The sequence below is a fragment of the Pleurodeles waltl genome, chromosome 6 (assembly GCF_031143425.1).
Source record: "Pleurodeles waltl isolate 20211129_DDA chromosome 6, aPleWal1.hap1.20221129, whole genome shotgun sequence".
Classification (NCBI taxonomy): Eukaryota; Metazoa; Chordata; class Amphibia; order Caudata; family Salamandridae; genus Pleurodeles; species Pleurodeles waltl.
The window spans coordinates 787398372-787420756 of record NC_090445.1 but is presented as its reverse complement, the minus strand read 5'-3'; the positions used below and the strand labels follow the sequence as shown (position 1 = coordinate 787420756).

At 42.9% G+C, this 22385-nt stretch overlaps 1 protein-coding gene across 13 annotated transcripts in view; it reads left to right on the top strand.

Annotated features, from left to right (window-relative positions):
* ADD3 (adducin 3) overlaps nucleotides 1-22385 on the top strand; it is a 300537-nt gene that overhangs the window by 202631 nt on the left and 75521 nt on the right. For all 13 annotated transcript variants that reach the window (XM_069239417.1, XM_069239425.1, XM_069239424.1 and 10 more), the window contains 2 exons: nucleotides 11157-11237; nucleotides 16406-16555. In XM_069239417.1, the coding sequence (XP_069095518.1) occupies nucleotides 11157-11237; nucleotides 16406-16555 (231 nt within the window). The remainder of the gene's footprint in view (nucleotides 1-11156; nucleotides 11238-16405; nucleotides 16556-22385) is intronic.

Here is a 22385-nt window from a genome sequence, read left to right as displayed (position 1 = left end):
GATATGCATTAATTTTTTTGTTTTATTCAAATTTAGAGTCTGAATGACCATAACAAATGTCTAATTGCCTTTGTCAACCCACAGGAACTTGATCTTACGTACTTAGACATTATTGCAATGAAAACATCTAGCCCAGTAGTCATTTCATTTGCACCAACAGTGCAAAACCTCTAGATCAACCTTTGCAACCTTGGCCATCTTTTAAGAAAGTGAGCCCTTTCTAACATGCAGGTCCAGGCCTCCAAAACCTCTTGATCTGCCTCAATCAGTATCTCCATTTCATTATTGGCACATTCCCATTTGATGCTCTATGAACTTTCTTGTTGGCTCAACTTGTCAATCCTAGTTTAGTTTCCTAAACTATGGTGATAACATGCCTTTATATTACTCTGAAAATAGTTTATAATTTACCACTAGTTATGTAATGAGATGGTGGAGTTCCTCATGCATCAAAATCACGATGCACCAACTGCAACTTGGCCACGTCATGCTTTTGGAAATTAAGTGTGAGAGTAGTCTAGGCGCACTCCTCAAGCTTACCTTTTATCCATCTGCTCAGGACTGAGTCCAATGCCTACTGTCTCTGGTTTTAACTTCATTAGAACCACGTCACTGTTTCTCCAGTTTTACTGCGGCTGTTTCCTATGCTCTCATTTTAAAATGGAGAGTGTTGAATGCCAAAGTATGCCCTTAAACACTGCAGAAAATGTGGGCATTTGTTTTCATTGGCTACACTTATTTTTACTGGCAAAGTAGATTGCATTTACAGTTAACTGTCAAATCTGTTGGATCGCATACAGCCCCCAAAATACATATTTTGAAATCCCATCCTACAGGATCATGAATGGAGCAATTGCGTTATATATGTTCATTAGTACATTGATTATTTCCTCATTTACAGAGGGGCAAGAGAACACGTGAAGCTGAATACTTCAACGCTAAATGATTACCACAGATAGATTTAGCTCAAACTTGTTTTAACTTCCTTCATGTGCATGTGGAGTGAAGTCAGATGGGAATCCAAACCAAATTGCTTAAAAACCTGCAGACAGCAATAGCCTTTAGGACAATGCAGTTACACTCTATCTTTGGTGAAATGACATAGTTTTTACGACTGCTGGGGGCTGAACACAGGCTGATAGAAGAAAAAGAATATAATAAAAGTCGAGAAGAAATGGGTTTGAAATATAGAAACGTGTTATCCTGATGCATGTGGTTTTTTTCAACCTTCAAAAAAGGTAGATCAGTTTTCTTGGCAAGAGGTGCTGAAGTAAGATATTCAGACTGAAAACAACGGATTTCAATTTCACATATTTAAGGTTCTAGTATGGCTATTCAACAAGTGATTAACAGATGTTATAAAGTATTACAGCCAGAGTACTGTTGCTAAGACTTCTGAGGTGAAACCAATATTTGCCAGCTAACGAGCAAGCAATATTAAAAATCTAGCAATACAAACCAGACAAAGCTGCTTCCATCTTCCAAGATGGGGACACTATTGTGTTTGCACTTCATACATTTTAAGAACTTAGTTCAGGTGAAAGGTCTGTCCCCTGTATGGGTAGGGCTGTCAAAATCCAGTTTTGTGCACATGCAATTCTACTAGCTGTGTGCACATCATCAGATGCTGTGTAGTATTATCTTTATGGGTGAGACATAAAGAGTTGTTAAGATGGTTATTTTAATACTTAAGTTTAATTAGAGTTAAATATAAGAAATCAGCTGTGGTGAGACAGAAGCAGGGTAGCCACTCGTGAAATTCCTGGGACTTTCCATCTTTCTGGTAATCCTCTAGGCTGTGAGCTTGAGAGACCCTTTTGAAATCAGGGGATGAGTGTTCCCCTAAGGATCGCAAAAGAGATTTGGGAGAAGGGGTAGACGGATTGGAAAATCCCAGGAAAGTTCCATCAGAGCTGGAAACCAGGCTTGAGATTTCCAAATCCATGACGAGGTCGGCTTTCTATCTCCAGAGGTGTGTAAATTTCCTCATTTTCATCATGAAGGGAAGAAACACGTAATCACCCTCTTGTGACCAATCTTGAAGAAACTCGTCCATCACAGTTGCCCCTGGATCTTGTCTGCAGCTGCAGTACCTGTCCAGTTGATGATCTAGTCTGGAGACGAGATCTATGGAGAAAGGTCTCCATTGAGCTTGAATTGCTCGAAAAATTCTTTCCTGGAGTTTCCACGGAGTCTCATCATGCCAATAACGCGAATGCCAATCCGCCACTTGATTGGACTTCCCTGGTAAGTGTTCCACTAACACCAAAATCTTGTTTGTTGAGGCAATAACCCCAGAGAGATTTTGCCAGTTCGGATAAGGCCTTCGACTGGGTGCCCCCCACCCAGATGGTTGATGTAGGGGACCGCCACCATATTGTCCACCTTCAGAAGGACGCAGCACTGGCCCATGTTCTACGTCCAGCATTTCACTGCAAAGGAACCTGCCATCAACTCCAGGCCATTTATGTGGAGCGATCGTTCTTCAGAACACCATTCTCCTCCTGTGGTGAATTCCCCGCAACGCGCTCCCCAGCCGGAAGCACTGGCATCACATTCTATAAATATATCAGTTTGAGAGCCAAAAATGGTTCAACCGTTCCATGTGGGAGATCCACCATTGCAGTTCCTCTCGAGCCTCCACTGAGAGGGGTATTACTTGGGAGTAAGTTAGCCCCCCCCCCCTATAGGTGAGATATTTTCAAGTGTTGAAGGGTTCGGTAGTGATGGTGCCCAGGATAAATGGCTTGCATAGAGAAAGATAAATGCCCAGAATGCAGGCGAGGCAGCGCTGGGATATTGTATCCTTGGTTTGGGTCCACTTGAGTTTGTGTCTGATCCTAGACAATTTCCGAGAGGTAAGACTCTGGTCGCTTTGACCGAATCCACTATGAAGCCTAAGAATTGGTGAATTGGGAGGGAGTTTTTGGTTTGTTAATGACAAAACGAAGAGATTCCAGAAGATGAATGGTCGATTTGAAGATGAAGGAATAGACGCTGTGGACATTGGTCCATTATGAGGAGATCATTCAGGTATATGATGGTCTGATACCTCTGGATCTGAGGAGCTCCACCACCTGCTTTAAGAGCTTGGTGAAGCACTGAGGGGCCGAAGAAACCCCAAAGGGGAGGGAGGTGAACTCGAATGTCTGTGCTCTCCACTGAATCTGGAGGAAGCAACAATGCAGAGGGAAGATGGGGAACCATTAGGTAGGCGTCTTTCAGGTTGAGACGTACCAACCAATCATTCACCTGTAAGAGATCTCGCTAAAGATGGATACCCTCCATTTTGAAATGACAGAAGAATAACCATTCGTTGAACTCCCTCAGGTTGATAACAGGGCGGTACCCCATCCCTCTTTTCCACAAGGAAAATGAGTGTGGGATATTGCCCCTTTGTCCAGGAGTTGGCTGATTTCTGCATCCACTAGTTCCATCTGGGCCAGGGCGAACCTTAAGGGTTGAGGTCTCTGGGTTTGAACGGGTTAGCCATAGAATGCTATATGGAAGCGCCTCAACGTCTGCAGGATCCAAGCATCTGACGTAAGTTTTTCCTAATTGTGAGAGAAGCATGCCAACCTGCCACCCATGAGACATCCAGAGGAAGGAAGAGCACTCAACTTAAGTTGAATTGAAGGTTTTGCCTCTGCTGGCACCTCTGGACCCACGCTGTCTGGGGTATAGTCACGTTGGGTAAAAGTTTCTGAAATGGGATGCGTCTTGCCACTGCCCTTACCTACTGTCAGGCCCTCTGGAGGTGTTCTGGGTAAAACAGCTGGTCAAGCGCCCCCTTCCATGGCCGGCATAGGCAACAAGACGAGGAGTGAAACTCTTTGCTAGAGGTTTGGGCCTTATCTAGTTAGGTTAAGGTGTTCACGACTTTCCCTCACTGGCGGATGAAGGGGCCTCCAAAGAGACCTCCTAGGGCTTACCGGGCCTGCCTCCGATGTCGCCAGTTCCTCTTGTTTGGGATACACCTTAATAAGTAGGGATCTGCGTATTTCAGTGGATATGGCACAATTCACGTTTCCCAAGAAAATGATGGTACATTGGGCCCATCCTGACAAAGCCTCAGGTAAGATAAAAGACCCTGAGGACATAGCGTGCTCAGCCATCTTGAGTATCTTTACCACCGGACATACCACATCTAACCGCTTGTCCTGGCAGGATCGCCAGGATCGATCAATACCCTTTTTGGGGTCTTTCATGTATTTTGTCAAAAAAGTGGCGATTCTGGCATCAATTTCATGCATAAGCGCCACTTTGCCTTCCAGCCTTAAGGCGATTCCGTACCTCCTCATCTAGGGGCTTGCGGAGGCGCCCTGCCACTTAAGACGCTACTTTAGGAGCTGGAACCCATTCTGCTGAGCGCAGATGAATTAGGTCCTCTGGGTCCAGCATACCAGATTCCTGGGGGCCAGGTTGGTCTTCCCTCGAACCGAGGGGTTGTGAGCATTGGGATGCCATTTGGTTTATTTGGTTTATTCTCCCTTCCTGGGGGGGGTCAACTAGTTGCGTCACCACCTTAAAAATGGACAGACTTTGTCATTGATGGTGAGGTAAGTAGTGTGCTCCTCCTCCAAATGCTCCCTTGAGTGGTTCCCAAAATCTCAGCCGCAGCCATATTAGGCCCAGGGATTGTTTTACTGTGGAGATTCGAAACTGATGCGCATGAGCCGCCGGGGGTCCTAAGCGCCAAGCGTGGAATGTCAAGAATGCGCGGTGCTCTCTGGCGATCTGAAGACCGCTCAGAGCCAGAAGTGATGTGAAGAGCAAAGCCACGAAGGAGCAATGCTGTTCCCATGGTTGCAGCGTAGTTACCTTAAAGTGGTAAAACCACACAAGACAGTAAACCAATTAGACACATTTGTATAAAACAAGAAAGAGGTGCACTTATCTTGCTGCTGGAGCAATGAAGAAAGAGGAAGGAGCGTTGTCTGCAAGGCATCTTCAGGGACATATTGGCTGCCATGCTCCAAACTGTTTTGTTGTGTTTTCTTCCCATTTGTTGATGGGAAATGTAGTTTGGTGATTGTCTCAATCTTGGCTAAAGGCTGCAGTTGAATAAAGTGAAGAAAGACGAAGCCTAATCCTCGCCTCCGGTCCTGACATAGAATCCAAAGTATCAAGATAACCTCGCACACCTCGTCTGTTTCTTGTGAGTAAATGTGAAGTGGTTTAGCTCTGCTTTCAGCATAGGGCACTATCTAGATATAATATAAGCGCATGTTGTCCCTAATGTTGACACCATTGACTCTCTTAACCCTTTTCGTGAAAGGAGTGCGGGTTACTGATGGGGTGCGGGGCGTGTTCTCCTTTGGGAGGCTGTACCACCCGTCGCTCAAATATTTTCTTGGAATTTCTGAAACCTCCTTTGTGTCCGTTTGACAAAGGGGTTTTGTATGAGGGATGACTTCAGACTCATCATAACAAAGGCTCATGCGCGACATGGTTTAAATGGGTATCGGATCAGCTTACCTATAAATGTAGGTGCCTGCTGTTTGGACAAGGCTCATTCATTTTATCCACTGTTATAGACTTGATGAAGCATCTCATTATAATTGAGAGAAGTGGGATTCACGGATTAGTCAGGAATTGGTTTCATGAGTTCTGACCCCGTATGCCTTAAAAAAGAAATGCACTTATAATAAAATTGTTCTTCCCAGTTCTCTTCCGGAGAATGCAAGAGCTACACTCCTTTTCATCTGCATTTCCGGGCCTCACATCAGTCCACTGCATCTTCTTTCTCTCACTCCCTGCCCACCGGTCTCTTGGCCTCGGTGGACTTTTCTGTCCCCATCTGAATATTGTCTGCACTTTTCGTAACCGTTATGCTATGTGGGACTAGTAGGACCTGGAAGACGTTTTCAGTTTTATTATATCCAAAAAAAATAGCATTATCAAATTGCTTTATTTTTTATCATTGGATAGAATTAGACACTGAGCTCAGCTGCATAGTAACCCGGATGCTGTTCTTTTAAGGTGATCAACACTTAAGCTCGCCGTCGCACGACGTTTCTCAGCTCAGCTTTTGATCAGCCACAGAGTACCCCTAAAAACTATAGGCTCTTATTGGCTCTTAGTTTTCTCTTTTAACCGTTATTTTCTATTTATACTTTCTTTTCCGACTTGGGGTTATTCTTCTTTTCAGATTGCATTGCTCCTTTTACAGCAACCATTTTGCATTTTTGCCGTTGAAGGAAAATTAGTTATTTTTGGAATATACTGCGCTCTTTCTTTGACTGTTACTCTGGCTACTTACTTTAAACCACTTTCCAAAGGTTTTAGGGAAATTGAAATGGCAATTATCAGTGTGTTTTATGCTTCTCTGGCAACCACAGTAAGTATAAGTGCAGACGTTGTGGGACAATGCTGTAGAGAACCGTGAGGAAAACGGAAGGTAAACTTCGGAAGTATGAAACGGGCCTCCTGCAGACCCTTTGCTGAACACGAAATGAAAAAGTATGGGGAAATCCCAGCCTCCTGCCAAAAAACCAAGCCTTACAACTTGCTCTGGTTTCTAGTTAATCTTCAGAAACCTGACCAGGGTCACTTTTTTGTAGTTCATTTTATTTTGAAATATAACATTACATGGTGTATTTAGCATCAACGAGTGTTCACACGTGAACATTACATAGGCACTACAACATATGAGCAAGTAAAAAAGATCCAGTAAATCTAGTTTTACAGTACCAAACTATTTCTCCCTTGCCCCCAGTGGTCATCCAGTTACACTCTGCAACCTTCATTTGATAGACTCTCTTGAATCAACTCATGGTATGTCCCATTGTGTTCTTGTCCGCACCTCCCGTCATCTCTGCGCGACCATGGCCTTCCCACCACTGCCGCTGTACCCCTTTGGCAGTGCCCCATCTAGTCGTCACCTCCTGGTTCCCAGGGCTGCCAAATCTTTTAAAGCCTCTTTCGCAGCCTCTGCCCCTCTACTCTTCTCATTCAATTATTTTACATTGAGTCAATCCCACTTTCTAGATGGGGGTGCATTGCTTCCCCAACTGTGGACAATGTCACATTATGCAATCATAAAGCCCACATTTACCCAAAGTTTATAGTATCTTGTAAGGTCCGAGGGCCCCAAATGCCCAGCAGGGACACCTGGTGTGTCAGTTCAATAGGTGTTCCTACCGCTCCTTCCAGGGAGGACTTCACATATTTCCAGAAAGGCCGTATACCCGGACAGGCCGCCAACGTGTGGAGAAATGTACAGTTATGCCCACATTTTCGAAGACAGCCAATGTCCCCTGCCCATCCAATTTTGTGGAATAGTATTCTGGTATAATAAATTCTATGAAGTAATTTCAGTTGGATTAACCAAAAACTGGCCTTAATGGCCACCTCCGCTGGAAACCCTAGTGCATGCTGCCAGTCCTCATCGTCAATATCCCCTATGTCGCGATTCGACCGGTTCTTGGTGCGTATCAATGACCATTGCGTGTTTCACATCAGTGTACCATATGTTAATGACCGGGTCATTTTTCACATACAAATCTTTGCTTGCAGTATGCCCTCCATTCCCATTAGTCTCAGAGCCTATGGCAAAACCTATTCAACACACTTGAACTTAAGCCACTGAGACCATGACTTTCTGGGTCTCCATCAGATTTACCAAGTACATAAATCCGGTTCAGATGGAACCTCCTCTCACCTCATTGCTATCATATGGGTTACCAAGCCATTTTCCTTTCTGTGGCCTTGACTTCTCAAACACTGAATTAGATCATGTTCACCAGATGAAGTGTTGGTGCCTTCTTCTATGGATGACTTATCTTAAACTGCAAGTGCTTAAAGGAGATATAGCTGTGCATGCGTCATGCTACACAGCAGCATATCACTCCTATGAAGTGACTGTAGCTGTGTTTGTGGCTGATCTTTAACCCTAATTCCATGCTTGCTTCTGGAACAGCAGTACGAAGCGCTGGACATTCTGGCTGAAGAGTAAATGTTTTAAGACCACGTAATCAAATATGTTGGAACTGGAGATGTCCACCAGGATCTCTGCATGAGGATGGTAATGTGGCTACTGTCTCTCAGCTGGCCTTTTTGAGAAATACCATTTTGATGCCCACGCAAAAGTAAGGTTCATTAGAATGATAAATGATGGTATTGGAAAGGCTGAAAATATCAAGAGTACTATACTGATCAGCACCCAAACAAAAGTAAGGGTACCAGCGGACTAAAGCCCTCAATACTGCATCAAAAACATACAAAACGCCAGGGTAGCCTTGACAAAGTAATGGCACGTCGCTTTCTGCATCACTGACAGTGACGCCCAGCTCACTTAATAAAATCTTAAAGCCTTCTTTTTGGGTATTTTTATATATGTAACATAATGCAATATATTATCAATAACCAAGAACATGTTTAGAGTAAAGAAACATAGGGTACCCAATGGAAAGATTGCCAAAAAGGAAGAACAGTTAAGGAAAAGGATAGCTTGGGTACTAGAAATACCAGCATCCTTACCAGATGTTACCTTCTTAGATAGATAAAATGGATTAGTATGGTAATCGTGGTCTTACCCAGATAGTTAAAAAAAAGAATGTGCACTATAATCTCCAGGGCCCAGACAACAACTAAATTGTTTGCAAGTAAAGGATATTCCTAGCCTGTAAAAATATGCTTTGACTTAAAATGGGGTGGGAGGGGCAAGAAATCGTCCTTAGGTGATAGGAGGGCTTTAGTGGCATACTTGCCATCGGTGACAAGCAGGAGTTCCCATAGAATAAAAGAATAACAGGGTGAGCAAAATCCAGCAGCTGATGGTCAAAAGCGTTTGGAGTATTTCAGTCCCGTTTTCTAAATATTGTGAGGCCAAGGCCCTATTATGGCCTAAAAGAAAGAGACCAGGGACAAAAGCCAAAAGAAAGAGACCAGGGACGAAAGCCAAAAGAAAGAGACCAGGGACAAAAGCTAAAAGAAAGAGACTGGGACAAAAGAACATTTAAATTGTAAAGCTTCCGAGCGATACTCCATAAATGGAGTGTTATTCACACACCATGGTCTTGCAGAGACCATTCTAATATTCCAAAACACTCCAGCAATGAAAATGTACATGCAACTCGCTAGTAAACTAATCCAGGGGTACACATTACATTGGTATCAGAATTTGAGGAAACAAGAAGAGTTGTGCATTGTTGACTCAACAGCGGCAGTGAACATATCCTGCAGGCCCATCATGACACCATGTATACATGGTGTGGCAGGTCACTAGATATATTTAAAGTTTTATGGGGTGGGGCGCTTGGCCCTGCTCCCCGAGCCTCTGACAGGCCCCGGAGACCCTATCCTCCTGGGCCAAGGCAAAATATAAGGGGCCATGAGCCGAACTGGGCCTGGGGGCAGATATGTATTACAGGGGTTGTGGGGTGGAGGGCTTTTACCCACCCATGACCCTTTAATGCCCTATTCCTTAACTGTCAAACCCTCCCTTCAAGTGATACAAACATTTCATTTAAAAATACTTAACTGTGTTGTAAAGTTCTGCAGTGAAAAATACCTAAAAAAAAAAAAAAAAAAGGGTCAGTCTTTGTACCTACCTGCGATATAAAGGCTTGCTTTGTAACGTCCAGGGTGGTAAACACCAAGCCTTAAACGTTACCCTACAGATGTGTCAAGATTGCTGTCACCTATATCAAGGATGTGACACGTAGGCCTGGGATAAATAAATCACTGGCAGATTTTCAGGATAACCACTAGATGTAAATGATTTCCACTTCGGTTCATTATAACCAAATCTTTTGTATAGCTTTCTCGATAATTTGGTTCACATTTGTCCTTTATGCACCTTCTTTGAGCACCCAGACCTTTCCAATAGCAAGAAATAGGCCCAAAAGACAGCATCGCTGGCTTGCAGTAGATTATTAATTTTGTCTGCGGTTTTCGTTTATGAATTCCAGTCAACTTCCAGGGTGTTCACTTTGTTAAATACAGTGGTGGCTGCTTTTCTCATTTAAATGTATGCATTTGTATATGTGCTCAGAAAATGGCTTCTCAATAACCAAATTGAGTAGATTTCTATAGATTCAAAACTCCATTCGCTTAAAATATTTTTTTAAAGTGCCCTACCCCTCATTTGCTGCCCAGTGTTTCTAGCACAGAAGCGGGTGGAGGTAACTTAACCGACACTGTAACCAAAGTTTGGAACTACCTTTCTCCCAAGTTAAGCCTCCCGCCCCGCTCTGCCCCTGCCCCTGCCCCACCCCCACCTAATTTTCTTAAAGAAATGATTGGGAAAGCAACTCTTCCAATTTCACCTGAACTGATAATCCAACGTGTGTATGTCTTTTCTGATTTGTCCTCTATGTCCAGGCTTAAGCCACAGTTTGATTCTTTTGTTTGTTATTCAGTTTTGAACTCCCTCAGTTCGACCTTCTATTGTTCTAAATACGGCCCACGCAGGAACTTTAATTGAGTCAGTGCTAATTAAAAGAAATATATAAATATGAAACCAGTATTTTCTGGTTGTCAAACCATAAATACATTTACTTGACCTTCAACCATGCATGCTTGGTTTGATTTTTAGCACAGAGCCTTTTGAAATTGGGGAGTCGTCGGTTAATGGATTTATAACTATCCTTTCCTTTGTTTCAGCCTTGCGTCGCGCATGGGTCGGTTGTTATTGTATGTGTGGTTTAAGTTGAAGGGAAGTGTACTTTTGAGTCTAAGGCTCAAAGGGTGTGATGTAGAATTGGTTGTTGACCGTTGAGGGATAAAAAAAATTGATTCCAGCAAATGCCAGGACCCCATTGTGCTAGTGGACTGAATGCTTTCTTTGGGTCGTTATCTCCTGTCTGTCCTGAAAGCCTTCCTCTATGTTCTGCTAAAAACCCAGGTGGTCTGAACCGTTTGGGTGGGGATGCCCTCAATATGGGTGGAAGAGTAATGATGCTTGGGCTTGTGAGGTGGCGAAGAATAAAGTGAAGTGCAAAATAACAAAGATAATATTGGTTTATAATGGCTATGCAGCAAAGGAAGTCATAGACTTGAAAAACAGTGGCATAGCATAAGCTGTAGTGGAGCTGGTTGCTTTGTTATTTTCATGCTTTTTCTGAATTTAGAGAATGAAAGTAGAGCTGTTTATCTGCCACTTTATCCTTGGACGCCTATGTAATCAGTTTATGCTTTTACTTTGTTTCCAGGTTCGAGTAAGCAAAGAACAGGACCACATCCTGATTATTCCTAGAGGACTATCCTTTTCTGAAGCGACAGCCGCAAATCTGGTATTTATTGTGTTATCATACTGAGAATTTATATTAATTGTTTTGTGATGTTATGGTGTTTTTCCAACCTAACCATCCTACGGACACCTGGTTTCTCCTTGAGGCAGGCTAATTTCAGTTGTGGCCCAAAAAAAGGTTCAAACCACAATAGCTCTGTTTGTTCCCCCACCTTGTCATTTTCGTGAATTGACGAATGTGACTTGGTCATAATGGGGTGGATTGTAAAACGTGAAGATGTCACTTTTTATCATTTCATTTACTTTGAGTTTGGGGGTATTTCTTTTTCCACCTGTTAAGACATTTTAGTACATAAATATTATACAGCAATGTGACCTGTCTTTGATTATAATAGCTATGGAAACGTATGCACCATTAACTAAGACATCGTGTTCTTGCAGTGCAAAAGTGGGGCACCCCACACACTTGTTAATTTCAATAATATTTTTATCAAATAATGCTAGGCACACACATTTTGTTTACAATATGTGTGTGTATATTGCCTTGGCGCAGATACTTTTGACCACTGCTTCCTTGATTCGGCATTGTATTCTGAATTCGATTTTCTCAGCTCATGCCACTGGAATAGATCATGCTTACTTATGCCATCCAAACATTAGTGAGTCTATCCAGTGGAAACAACACAACTTATGCATATTTTATTATCTAAATAGCTTTCTAAATAGGAAGTCCTTATTATAGCAGAGGTTTTAGAAAATTATGATCATACATCTGCAAACCCTGGCAATTTCAGTTTCCATTTATGACAAAAAGCATGTAAAATTAGCTTGTTTACTTTATTTTTTATAAAAAAGGATTAAATTAGCATGCAGGTGATTCATTTACGACTGGAAAACCTCAGTTGTTTAGAAGTGAAATCTTGTGTTCTGGATTTAAGACGCCTACCTTGATATCCATTTGAAGAAATGGCCACATAAAACTTTTAAAATTTGCAGTGATGTACAGCTGCTACCAGTTTGCTTTGTTTTCCTTATAGTGGTGCTCACAAGGTTGACAGGTTATTCATAAGGTGAGTTTCTTTTGTTGACTACATAGTAGATCAGAGTGGATCCACATACGTTAGTATCTTGAAGACTGGCTGTCCATAACTTCACTTAATAATGTGACTATATTGAACTTCTGGGTGACCTTAGGCTTGGCGGGTGACACTGGGATTAATTTTATGCATGTCATGAGGCATTCATCTAACATCATGACGGTTCTACTAGTTTCATTTGTCCTAGTTCAGAGTATTTTACTGAGGTATATTAAGCTATGAAATACGGAATACAAAATTACTATAAATTTACAAACTATTGCAAATGTACATCCCTCCAATTTCCCTCCTTCTGCAACCCCCCCGCTCCACTTCTCCTTTTATTTTTGCTCATGCTTGACAAAATCTTTTTACAGGCAATAGTTAATTTTGACACTGTATGAGAAAGGGTTTGTAAATCTAGAAACTGTTATTTGCAGTGGATGGTTATACCCTCAAAGGGCCAGAGAGGGTGTATTTGGCTAGTATGTGAACTGACAAGTGGCTCAAGCATACGTTAAGATACCTTGCTTGGAACATAGTTTGTCTAGTCTTCTGTGCTTTTTACTTTCTCCTTTCATCTTCACTGAACAGTATCTCTAATTTAGCTAACGCCTTCATATTCTTCTCACCCACTGCACTGATGTACCCCCAGGCCTTGTCCAATTGTCTGTCTTCTCCCCTGTTCCAGAGTATGCTGTTCATCACTCCCTCCCCCACAAAGCCGGCCTTGATGTTTCTTGTTCCCCGCCACCCACTCATATCCCTGTGTCTGGGCACCTTGGGCCTCTCATTTTCCATGGTTGGTAGGGTTAACATCTCTTATTCAGGAAGCTGTGGTTTAGAAAAGGGCATAACATTAGTAAAAGAATATAGACTTCAAGCCTTTAAGGGATTATGGCTGGAGAGTTGTTTCTGAGGTAGCTCCTTATGAAGATATGCATACTGCATGTTTGCTGGTCATGATATAGATGCATGAATTGGGTCATTCGCTTTGTGTAGAACTACAGAGCAGAAAGACAGAACCACAATCTTGTAATGGGCATTTGGCATCCGTGGCACCCTTCTGATCCTTATCAAGTTTCATCTAATGCCTAGGATTATGTGGTGCCGGCAGTGACACTGAAGGTTTTTGCGCTGATCCCAGCATCAAGATACATGACTATCTTCAACATTTCCTTCTTCCCAAAATATATCTGTTCCGAAGACTTTGATGTAAAACCTACTGATGTATAACCAATTGGTAACAACAGTGGTAATTTCTGAAGGATTTAATTTGGCCTACCGAGAAAAGGCTGAAGAAAAGGAATACAATGCTAAAAGGGAAAAGGCTGAAAGAAGATGAGTGTGAAATGGTAGTGAGGATAAAGAACTGTTACTATTTTTTATATATCTCAGTCTTCAGCACCACCCCAACCTCTCTGTCAGTGGTGCACATAAATTTCTGCCATCAAGGTAATGTGTGATTAGAACACACATTACAGCTTTGGTCGTACATGTGTAGCAGCCCAGGCACAGCCTGACCCCTTATTAGATGTGCCACCCCTATATTGGCGGAAAGAGAACCTTTTCCCTGGTGACTCACAGTATGAGGAGCAAGGCTGGCAGAGTGGAGAAGCAGGACTGTCTGGAAACGTCAGATCTAGAAGACCAACGCAAGCTATAGGGATAAATTCACGGGAAGGCTATGTGCAGCGGAAAGCTGAGTGTATTTCAGGATCTTCGACATCTTTCACATCAAATAATTCTTTCCATTTTTGTAGAGAATTACTGTCTAATTTGGTCTTCGAGGTCATGAAGAATCAGTGGTAGTCATTTTCCTATTTGCAGAGGTGAATAATGAAAAGGGTGACCCTTCCATACCTGCTATGGCCAAAACTTTTTAAAGCGCCCACATCACTTTTGTATAGTCCTCACTCTAATGGACTCAGTGGAATAACTAAGCTGAACTATGCAGCATCGGGACTAGAAACCAGGTTTTCAAGCAACCCATACCCGGTACTGGTTTTGAGGTAATATTGAAATCCGTATCGCATGGAAAAAGTGCTCAGTCTCGTCAGCAAAACAGTTCCATTCTCTCATAATTGCAGGCAGCCTGGGAAAATTAGCTAAACTGGTCCGTATTTACCAGAGATAAGCCACAGGAGGCTAGGAAAGTGACAACAGAGCAGAGGTGTGCATCTAAGCGTGCAGAGATGTATAGATTCCCACAGTTTTTTATATTTGTTCAGGGTACAGTTTGAGCATTCAAACCTGGCTAAAGCACTTAAGTTTCAAATTTGATATGTAGACATGGTTCCCAGATATACTTTTCAATGGCAAAAATGTGGGCCATCTTTTGTGAATGATCAAAATGAAAATAGTCAAAGCAGTCAATGCTATCCGAAAGAGCAAACGTGAAGAGTGATCCTATTAAGGTAGTAGAGGGCAGGATCTGTAAACAGTTGATAAACAAACAGGGACCCCCATACCATAAAGTTATTCAAGAGTTACTTAAGCTGTGTTACACCTAGAGTTAATCCCTGTTGGAGGAGTTGGGGAAAGGTAGATAATCCCAAACACGGAGAGGCTGCCTCGTGATCTAGCACCCACACGTGTAATGTCTTGCGTGAAGGGGAGTGATCTTATTAAGGAAGTAGGAGGCAGGATCCGTAAACAGTCGATACCCAAAGAGGGACCTCCTACACCATGGATTTATTCGAGTTACCTAAGCTGCATTACCATTCCGCGCCTGATCAGACAAACGCGTGTTAACTACTCTTGATTACCGGATCTGCAGAAGGAATAGTTACAATCCGAATGTGAGGAAGGATCCACTATTCTTCACTTGCTGGTACCGTTTTGTCAGATTGTCAGAAATAGAATATCTTTTATCCTGGATCTTCTTCTCTTTCCTTCCTATTGTTCATTTAATTAAATCCATCTTCTATCGTTCTAACCACTTCCACGCATAGTAATGGTTTTTCATTAATTCTCCTCTCTGTCCCGATGAAAGACGGTTTTAAATTGTATAACCTCCCCCCCCCCCCACCCAAAATCTTCCCACTCCTCCCAAAAAAAAAAATGCCGTCTCCTTTCCTTCCTGGCCATTCCTCACCCCTCAGTTTTTATTTTATCAGGTTGTGCTTTCTGTTTTCATGTTGCTCCTCTTCTGTTTAGCCCTTGCTTGGCTCCATGTCTGCGGGCGCTTTCAGTTCCCTTTTCTATGCTTTCATTTCGTGCCCCACCCTAACACTCTGGTTAGCTCCCCACATACCATTTGTAGTCTTCTTCTGTCATGTTCGTTCCCTCTGTGCTTCTAGGCTTTGCGCTTTCAGACGTTTGTCTCTGAACTCTAAAATGCCCTTCTTTATGTCCACAGTCTTCTACCTGTATTGTTTTTAAAAAAAATGTTTTAAAAGTAGTTTGTCTCCTTACTGTTCCTATTAATGGTTTATTCTATTTCATTATGGTAAGCTGTTAATTCAGCAAACCCTGTGCGCCTTTTTTCTCCTGCATAATTATACTGTATAATCCATTCCCTTTAAAAGTGCTGTACAAGATAAAATAAATGGGACACCAGCTTCCTCTGAGCATTGTCAGTTAGGCTAACGACTGAGTTGGTGCAAGATTGGAGGGGCTTTTAAAATTGACAGAATATTTGGGAGACTCCTCTAAATGTTGATCAGTTGAGCGTCCATCTGTTCATGTTCTTAGCCTGGCTTCATCAGGTGTCACTAGCAGCCTCTGGACTTTTAACGAGGCACATGTTCCTTGCCAGTGAGAATAGTTGTGATTGCCATTAAACAGCAAGGCGAGTTTTGCGCAGCTAAACCTTTCAGGGCCCGCCCTATTTCACCTTTGCCTGTCTTCTTTTTCCAGCGTTTGGTTCTTTTTCTTGGCTGGTTGTGCTGTCCAAGATGTGTTTACTTTGGATCTTTCCTTTAGTTTGAGCAAAAATGTAAATAGTATATTTTCACTCTTATTTGTAACAGGTGTGTCTGATACTTTGAATCAAAAATTGCTGCTTAAAGTAACTATAATATAATGTGTGTCACTGTGTTCTATATAAACAAAGTTCACACTGTTTGAAAAAGATAGTAACCTGCATTTGTGGCCCACGGATAAATGGTTTCTTTTGGATGTTTCTTCGCAGGTAAAAGTAAATATTATAGGAGAGGTGGTTGAGCAGGGAATTACCAATTTAAGAATAGACCATTCAGGTTTCAGTCCTCATGCAGCCATCTACTCCATGCGTCCAGATGTGAGATGTGCCATACACATTCACACTCCTGCGACCGCAGCGGTAAGTCTTATTTTTTTAATTACCTTAAGTAAATCATTCTTATTTGTGACCATGCTTTGTGATATGAATGTTAATACAGTAATTAAAAGTTGATGGACAACCTTGTCAATTGTCCTCAGCCTGGATGGATCAGAAGTTGATGCACACAAGTTATGGTTGAATGGGTCTAAGCTCTAGTCTTATTTGAATCCAAAGTCAACCTGACCAAGTGCCCACTTACTCATTTCCTACATACGGAGTTTTATTTGTTAAAAAATAATGTAGTACCAGGGCACACAGTAATTTTCCTGAAGGCACACCCTTTTAAACGCTCTGTTGATCAACTGCCTGAAAAAATAGGCGTCTCCACCATGTGGTGAATTGTCACAAATAATCATCAGTGTTTAGAAAAAAGTGCTGAGCCCTGGCAGCACGGGTGCAAATTAAGCCCTGCCTATATATATTATTTGACATATGTTAAAGTAAAAAAAAAAACAGGTCAGATAGTGGAGTGTGGCTGAAAATTGACATGCCCATGATGCTCGATGTCCTGGCCTCTGTACCTCTAGCAATTGATCTGTTACCATTGTTGTGTGCTTGCTCCAGGCTATGATGTGAAAACAAAAGGGAAGGCTGGCTCTTTCAAAGAGTCATGCCTTGCATAATATACACTGTTGTTCAGCTGAAAGTAGACTTTGATGCAAACTCAAGACTCGAGGCTGTTGGTATAGTCAAGAACATTTAAGCTGGAGTGTATTTGATCAAACTTATTTTTGTTGGTGTAGAGTTCTTTGCTGTTCTACAGATAGATTTGATTTCTGAAAACTGAGTAGTTGGCCTTGTTTGATCCACCTTCAAACGGCTAGGGAATATTAAAATGGGTAACTGGGTGGATTTAATTGTTTATTGCCCTTAGTTACAACAAAATCAACAGAGGACTGATGGGGAAGGGTGACAGTGCATTAGCATAAAGAGATGGTGGCTACAACTGCACACTTATGTGGCACTGCCAGTTCTGCACCGATGGAAGGCTGCCAAGTGACGTGTGTGTCCCCATTCCCCTTTGTGAATGCATGCAAAAACATTTTTTAAGAGCAGGCAGTCGTCCCAGGGACCACCATCTACTCTTAAAAAATGAAAAGAAAACTTTGAATTTTTCTTTTTTTAACGCATCCTGTTTTTTAAGGAAAATTGGCTGCATGAAAAAAAAGTTTGCTTTAGTTAAAAGCAATCACAGATCTGTTGGTCTGCTGAGCCCACCAGGCCACCATCCAAGTGATTTTGTTTCCTAAGAAAATCGCAATTAGGTAATCACTGTTTCAAATAATGATGCATATGGCCCAAAGTTCCTTAGTCTTGCTCCAGGCTACTTGAGGGAGATGATCATACTTGCCACACTTATCATCTCACCGAGTTTACTGGTGATCCACATATTGAATTTTGCCACAATTTCTCATAGTTTTTCGGGAGCCTTTCGTCTGGACTAGACTGCCACCGGACGGTTTTCTACAGAAAGCTTCTAAATTTCCTCTTCTGCTAATCTGCACCTTGCACTGAACTTAAATTGCTGCATAGACGCTAGGCCTAGGGTTCTTCTGTACAGAACTGGTCTTTTCTGGTTTCTTCTGAGTCTCCTGCAAATGACATAGATCGATTGAAATGGCTCAGCTTCCAAGCGCTTACAATTCTGTCAGGTGTGCTTTGCTCAGACTCGCACGTTTTCTGAACCGGCAGCGAAGTTCATGATTTAGCCAATAGACTTTTCTCCCTTCTGCTCACTAATTCTCCTTGTCTGTTGTTTTCCTGCATGGCCCTATGTTACCCCCACCCAGCTCCACACCTCGCTGTTTTTTCAGGTGCCAGGAAACTCCCCTGTCACATTAATTGAGTAAAGTAAAGTTCCCCGCTTTGTTTTTCAGTGTTCAATGCAGAAATGCTGAAGTTGCCTCTTTAGTTAACTTACTTCCGTTTTAATAAAAAATAAAAATAATAATTATCGTCCGTTCCATAATGCTCAGTACTGGTCATAGCCAGGTGTCTATCCTTCTTTAATCAAGAAAAAATAAACTTCTACTGAGAAGCTTTCGAGTAATATAATGTTCTGGTTCCTAGCTCTGCACTGCCTCTCGGAGGGGTGTGCCTCAGGGCATGGCCTACAGTGAACTTGTGTTTCTGATCTTGACATTATTTACTAATAAACGACATTCCGCTGGAACCTAGTACACAGCCATTGCAGAAGGTCCCGAACACGGTCGAAGGTTTACCTTTCCGCCCAGTAACCTTTATTTTCTGAACTTTGCTTGAAAAATGGCAGTGCGTCATTCAGACAAGATTTCAGAACTGCCAGCCGAACTTGTGGCAAGCTATGCTTTCTCGCCCGCCCTCGTGTGTAGCTCGTACTTGCCCCGTCTTGGGCTCCCATAAGGTTATGCATGTACCCAAACCTTTCAATACCGTCAACAAACAGAGCGCGCCCGTGGTCTTTGGTTTTCTTCTCGGTCCCGTGCGCTCTGTGGACCCGCGAGACGTGGAGTAATCTGGGGTAATACGTGTAGGGCGCGCACTGCTCACCCTCAGGCCGAAGTTAACTTTGACCTTTTCCTCGATAGCAACAAATACAAATCTTTGAAATATTGTCTCGTATCTGCCGAAAAGGCTTAGGGGGAGGGTGGGCATGTACGCACTTGACCATTATGTAAAGCGTGTTGTCCCCAGGGCACGGTGTTTTGGCAGAACTCGAAATACTAAACCGTGAGGGGAAAAGCACGGCTGTGGGTTTAGAGTGGCTTGCGTTTTGCCCAGGGTACTTGTACTGTTACCTTGTTGTACAGTGCCACCGCGTGGCTGGCTGATGTATTACCTTCAGGTGGTGTGTGTTAAAATGTAGCATGGTTTTCCCGACCCCACCCTTACTAGGGGTCTGTCGTGTGTATATATGGTGCACGTAAACGGGAGCACCACAAAATGCGCTGCTGGAAAAAATCCGCTAATTGCTGTCACTGTGGTATGTGTACATACGAAACATTCGTATTTCACTCATGTCCACCGACAGAAGTCACCAGATTAGGCTGTATTACCCCTACTGTTTTTGGTTCACATCATTCACGATGTGATATGGAAATGGATGAGTGCTTTACATATAATTCCACGATCATAAAATTCCACAATACGCTCAAGAGGAGCTCCCCCTTGCGTTTCCTTTCATAGGTTTTGATTGCAGCTGCTCCTTTAGAAAGGCAGAAATTGTGTCCGTTTCACGACAGGCTTAGTGGCAGACTGGGTTGGTAAAATGAGGCAGGATTTGGGAATCTTAAAACAGAATGAGAAAATCTATCACAGCATTCCTTGCACATCCCGCCATCTGGTCGGTGTGAAACCTAATCTCCTGCTGCTTTGCACCTTTAGGTGAGTAATACTCGTAACTTTTTTCTAATGTACCATGTCAGTCGCAGTGTACGTACCACAGGACCTTAGTTTGCCCAGGTCTTCTTTCACGCTGTGCAGAAAAACGCTCCTAGGAGTTTAAAATTCCTCCTAAAGAGTAACTTTGAGTCACTTGTTGAACAATTGAAGCCGTGAATGTTCAGATGTTATCGTTCTTGCGTATGCTTTTTTCCCCTCAGTGGGTCTCGAAATGTATATAAGTCTTCAATTCTTGTATTAAATTCCTTCTCTCTTCCGCTTTGGTCGGTCTGTGGTCAGTTTTACTGCAGCATCAACAAAGTAGTGCCACTTCTTTGGTGATTTCAGTTGGAGTAGTAGGACCACTTTGAATAAATCCTCAAAGGTATCCTAAAATCTTATCTATTGATAGTCCGTATTACAACTTAGAATTTTTTAAAATAAAAGAACATTATTTGTATCCAAAGAACTGTTTTGCCATGTGTAATTACAATGTTTCCAAGTGTTAGTATTACCTTCTCAGCAGCTTGTTTGGACTCTTGATGTAAGGGACGCCAATCTCCGATCTGCATTGGTGTCTGGTCTGGATTGCTTGTAATTTGCTGTGCAGCAACTTAATTTGTGTAAAATACTTTTCACTGCACTATCTTACCCTGCTTTAGGTTTTGCATATTTTCTTCCATTTCTTCTAGTTTGAGTTGATGCCTGTGACTTCCATTTATTCATGCCGTTTGCTGTCAGTCAGAGTCACATCTACACCTGGCACCTAGGCTCCATCTCAGTTTTTACCGCTAGAGTGTGCTCTGCATATCCACAGACATTCTTTCTGTGATATTCCACACGGGCATCAACTATCTTTAGATTGTTTTCTTTCTACCATCGGGTTCGGATGTGTTCTTCGGGCTCCCTTCAGACCATTGTAAACCTCTGCACCCTTTGGAGGTGTTTTCGTTAGCGTTTCAGTATTGCAATTCGATTCCACGTTTTCTATTTCCAGCCCTAAGGCCTTGCCGGTTCGGACCTTCCTTTTCATTTCATTGGATTGGACCAACGATGCGCTGCTAATGGAACAAATTCCATTTCGGTTCTGTCCCAACTGTCACACAAAATGCCCACACACCGACCTCTATCAGGTCTGTAACTTGTGTTTGTCTCCCGATCGCAGGGAGGAGAACTGTGAGTCCTGCCAATCTTTTCGATCGAAGAAGACATGGCAGGTTTGTCGAGCGCGTCAGCAGGCAATGCAGTGTAGAGATCTGGAAGAGATACCCAACATCTTCGGTCATCATTATGTTGAACAAGAGGAAGAACTGTCTGAGGCCCCGGCAGCAGAGGGGGAGGCCCTTTTCACCCCAGACTCCGAAGTTGAGTTCGGGATGGAGATCCATGATCTTCCTTCTGGACAGTGTGCACTGAGTGCCCAGGCCCCTGTCCAGCCCATTAAAAGACATTTGGTTAAGTCCGAAATTGCAGCTCCCTGGCCACCACTGTCGACAGGCCACGTAGGCACCGAACATCTGCTAAGGAAGCCCTGCCCTTGTGCCTGGCTCCAAAAGCATAGCTGAAACTGACCTCTGCCATCCCAAGCAGACCACCTACCTCATCTGTTCCGATCACCCTGGCTTCCACCGCTTTGGCTCTGACCACAGCAGCTCCGAAACAAAGACCAAGTTTGGTACCAAAGTCTTCCTTCTTGGCCCCCAGAACTTATTCTAGAGACTGTGTCCGCAAGACTCGATCTGAAACAAAAGAAGATCCACATTCAGCCTTCTACGGGTCTTATCTTGGCAAAGGCAGTGCAGGCAGCACCTACTCCATCCAAACGCCAGCTTTCTTATGGGAAGGTCAATGGTCTTCCTGCCCCTCCAAAAAAAGGATATTGCCACCAGTCCTATTCAGCCACCTCTGCCGGCTTCTCCTCCACCACCTCCTCACCACCTCATCGTTCACCACATCACTCACTTAATGATATAGCTGACATTACTCCACAGGGATCCCCACAATCTTACATTGGGGATCAGGAAGGAGAGGATGATGCAAGTCAGCAGCCCACAGATCTTTGGGACACTTATGGCATTGACCCTCCTGGGTATACTGACCCAGACCTCTACTGAGCTAAACCTTTACCTCCAGATGGAGCAACATCCTTCCAAGAACTAATTGCTAGGGCGGCTACATGTCACCAGATCCATCTACACAAAGACCCTATTGAGGATGATTTTCTTTTCAAAACGCTCTGCTACTAGGGCGTGTCAATATCTGCCCATGTTGAAAGGGATGCTCTGCCACTCAGATGAGATTTTTAAAGATGCAGTGCGATCATAAATTATTACATCGGTGTAGGATAAAAAGTAAAAAGCTGCACCTTCAGACTCATCTTATATCAAAGGTCAACTGCCCCCAGACTCTCAGATACTATCCAATGCCCGCAAAAGAGCAATTTCACAGA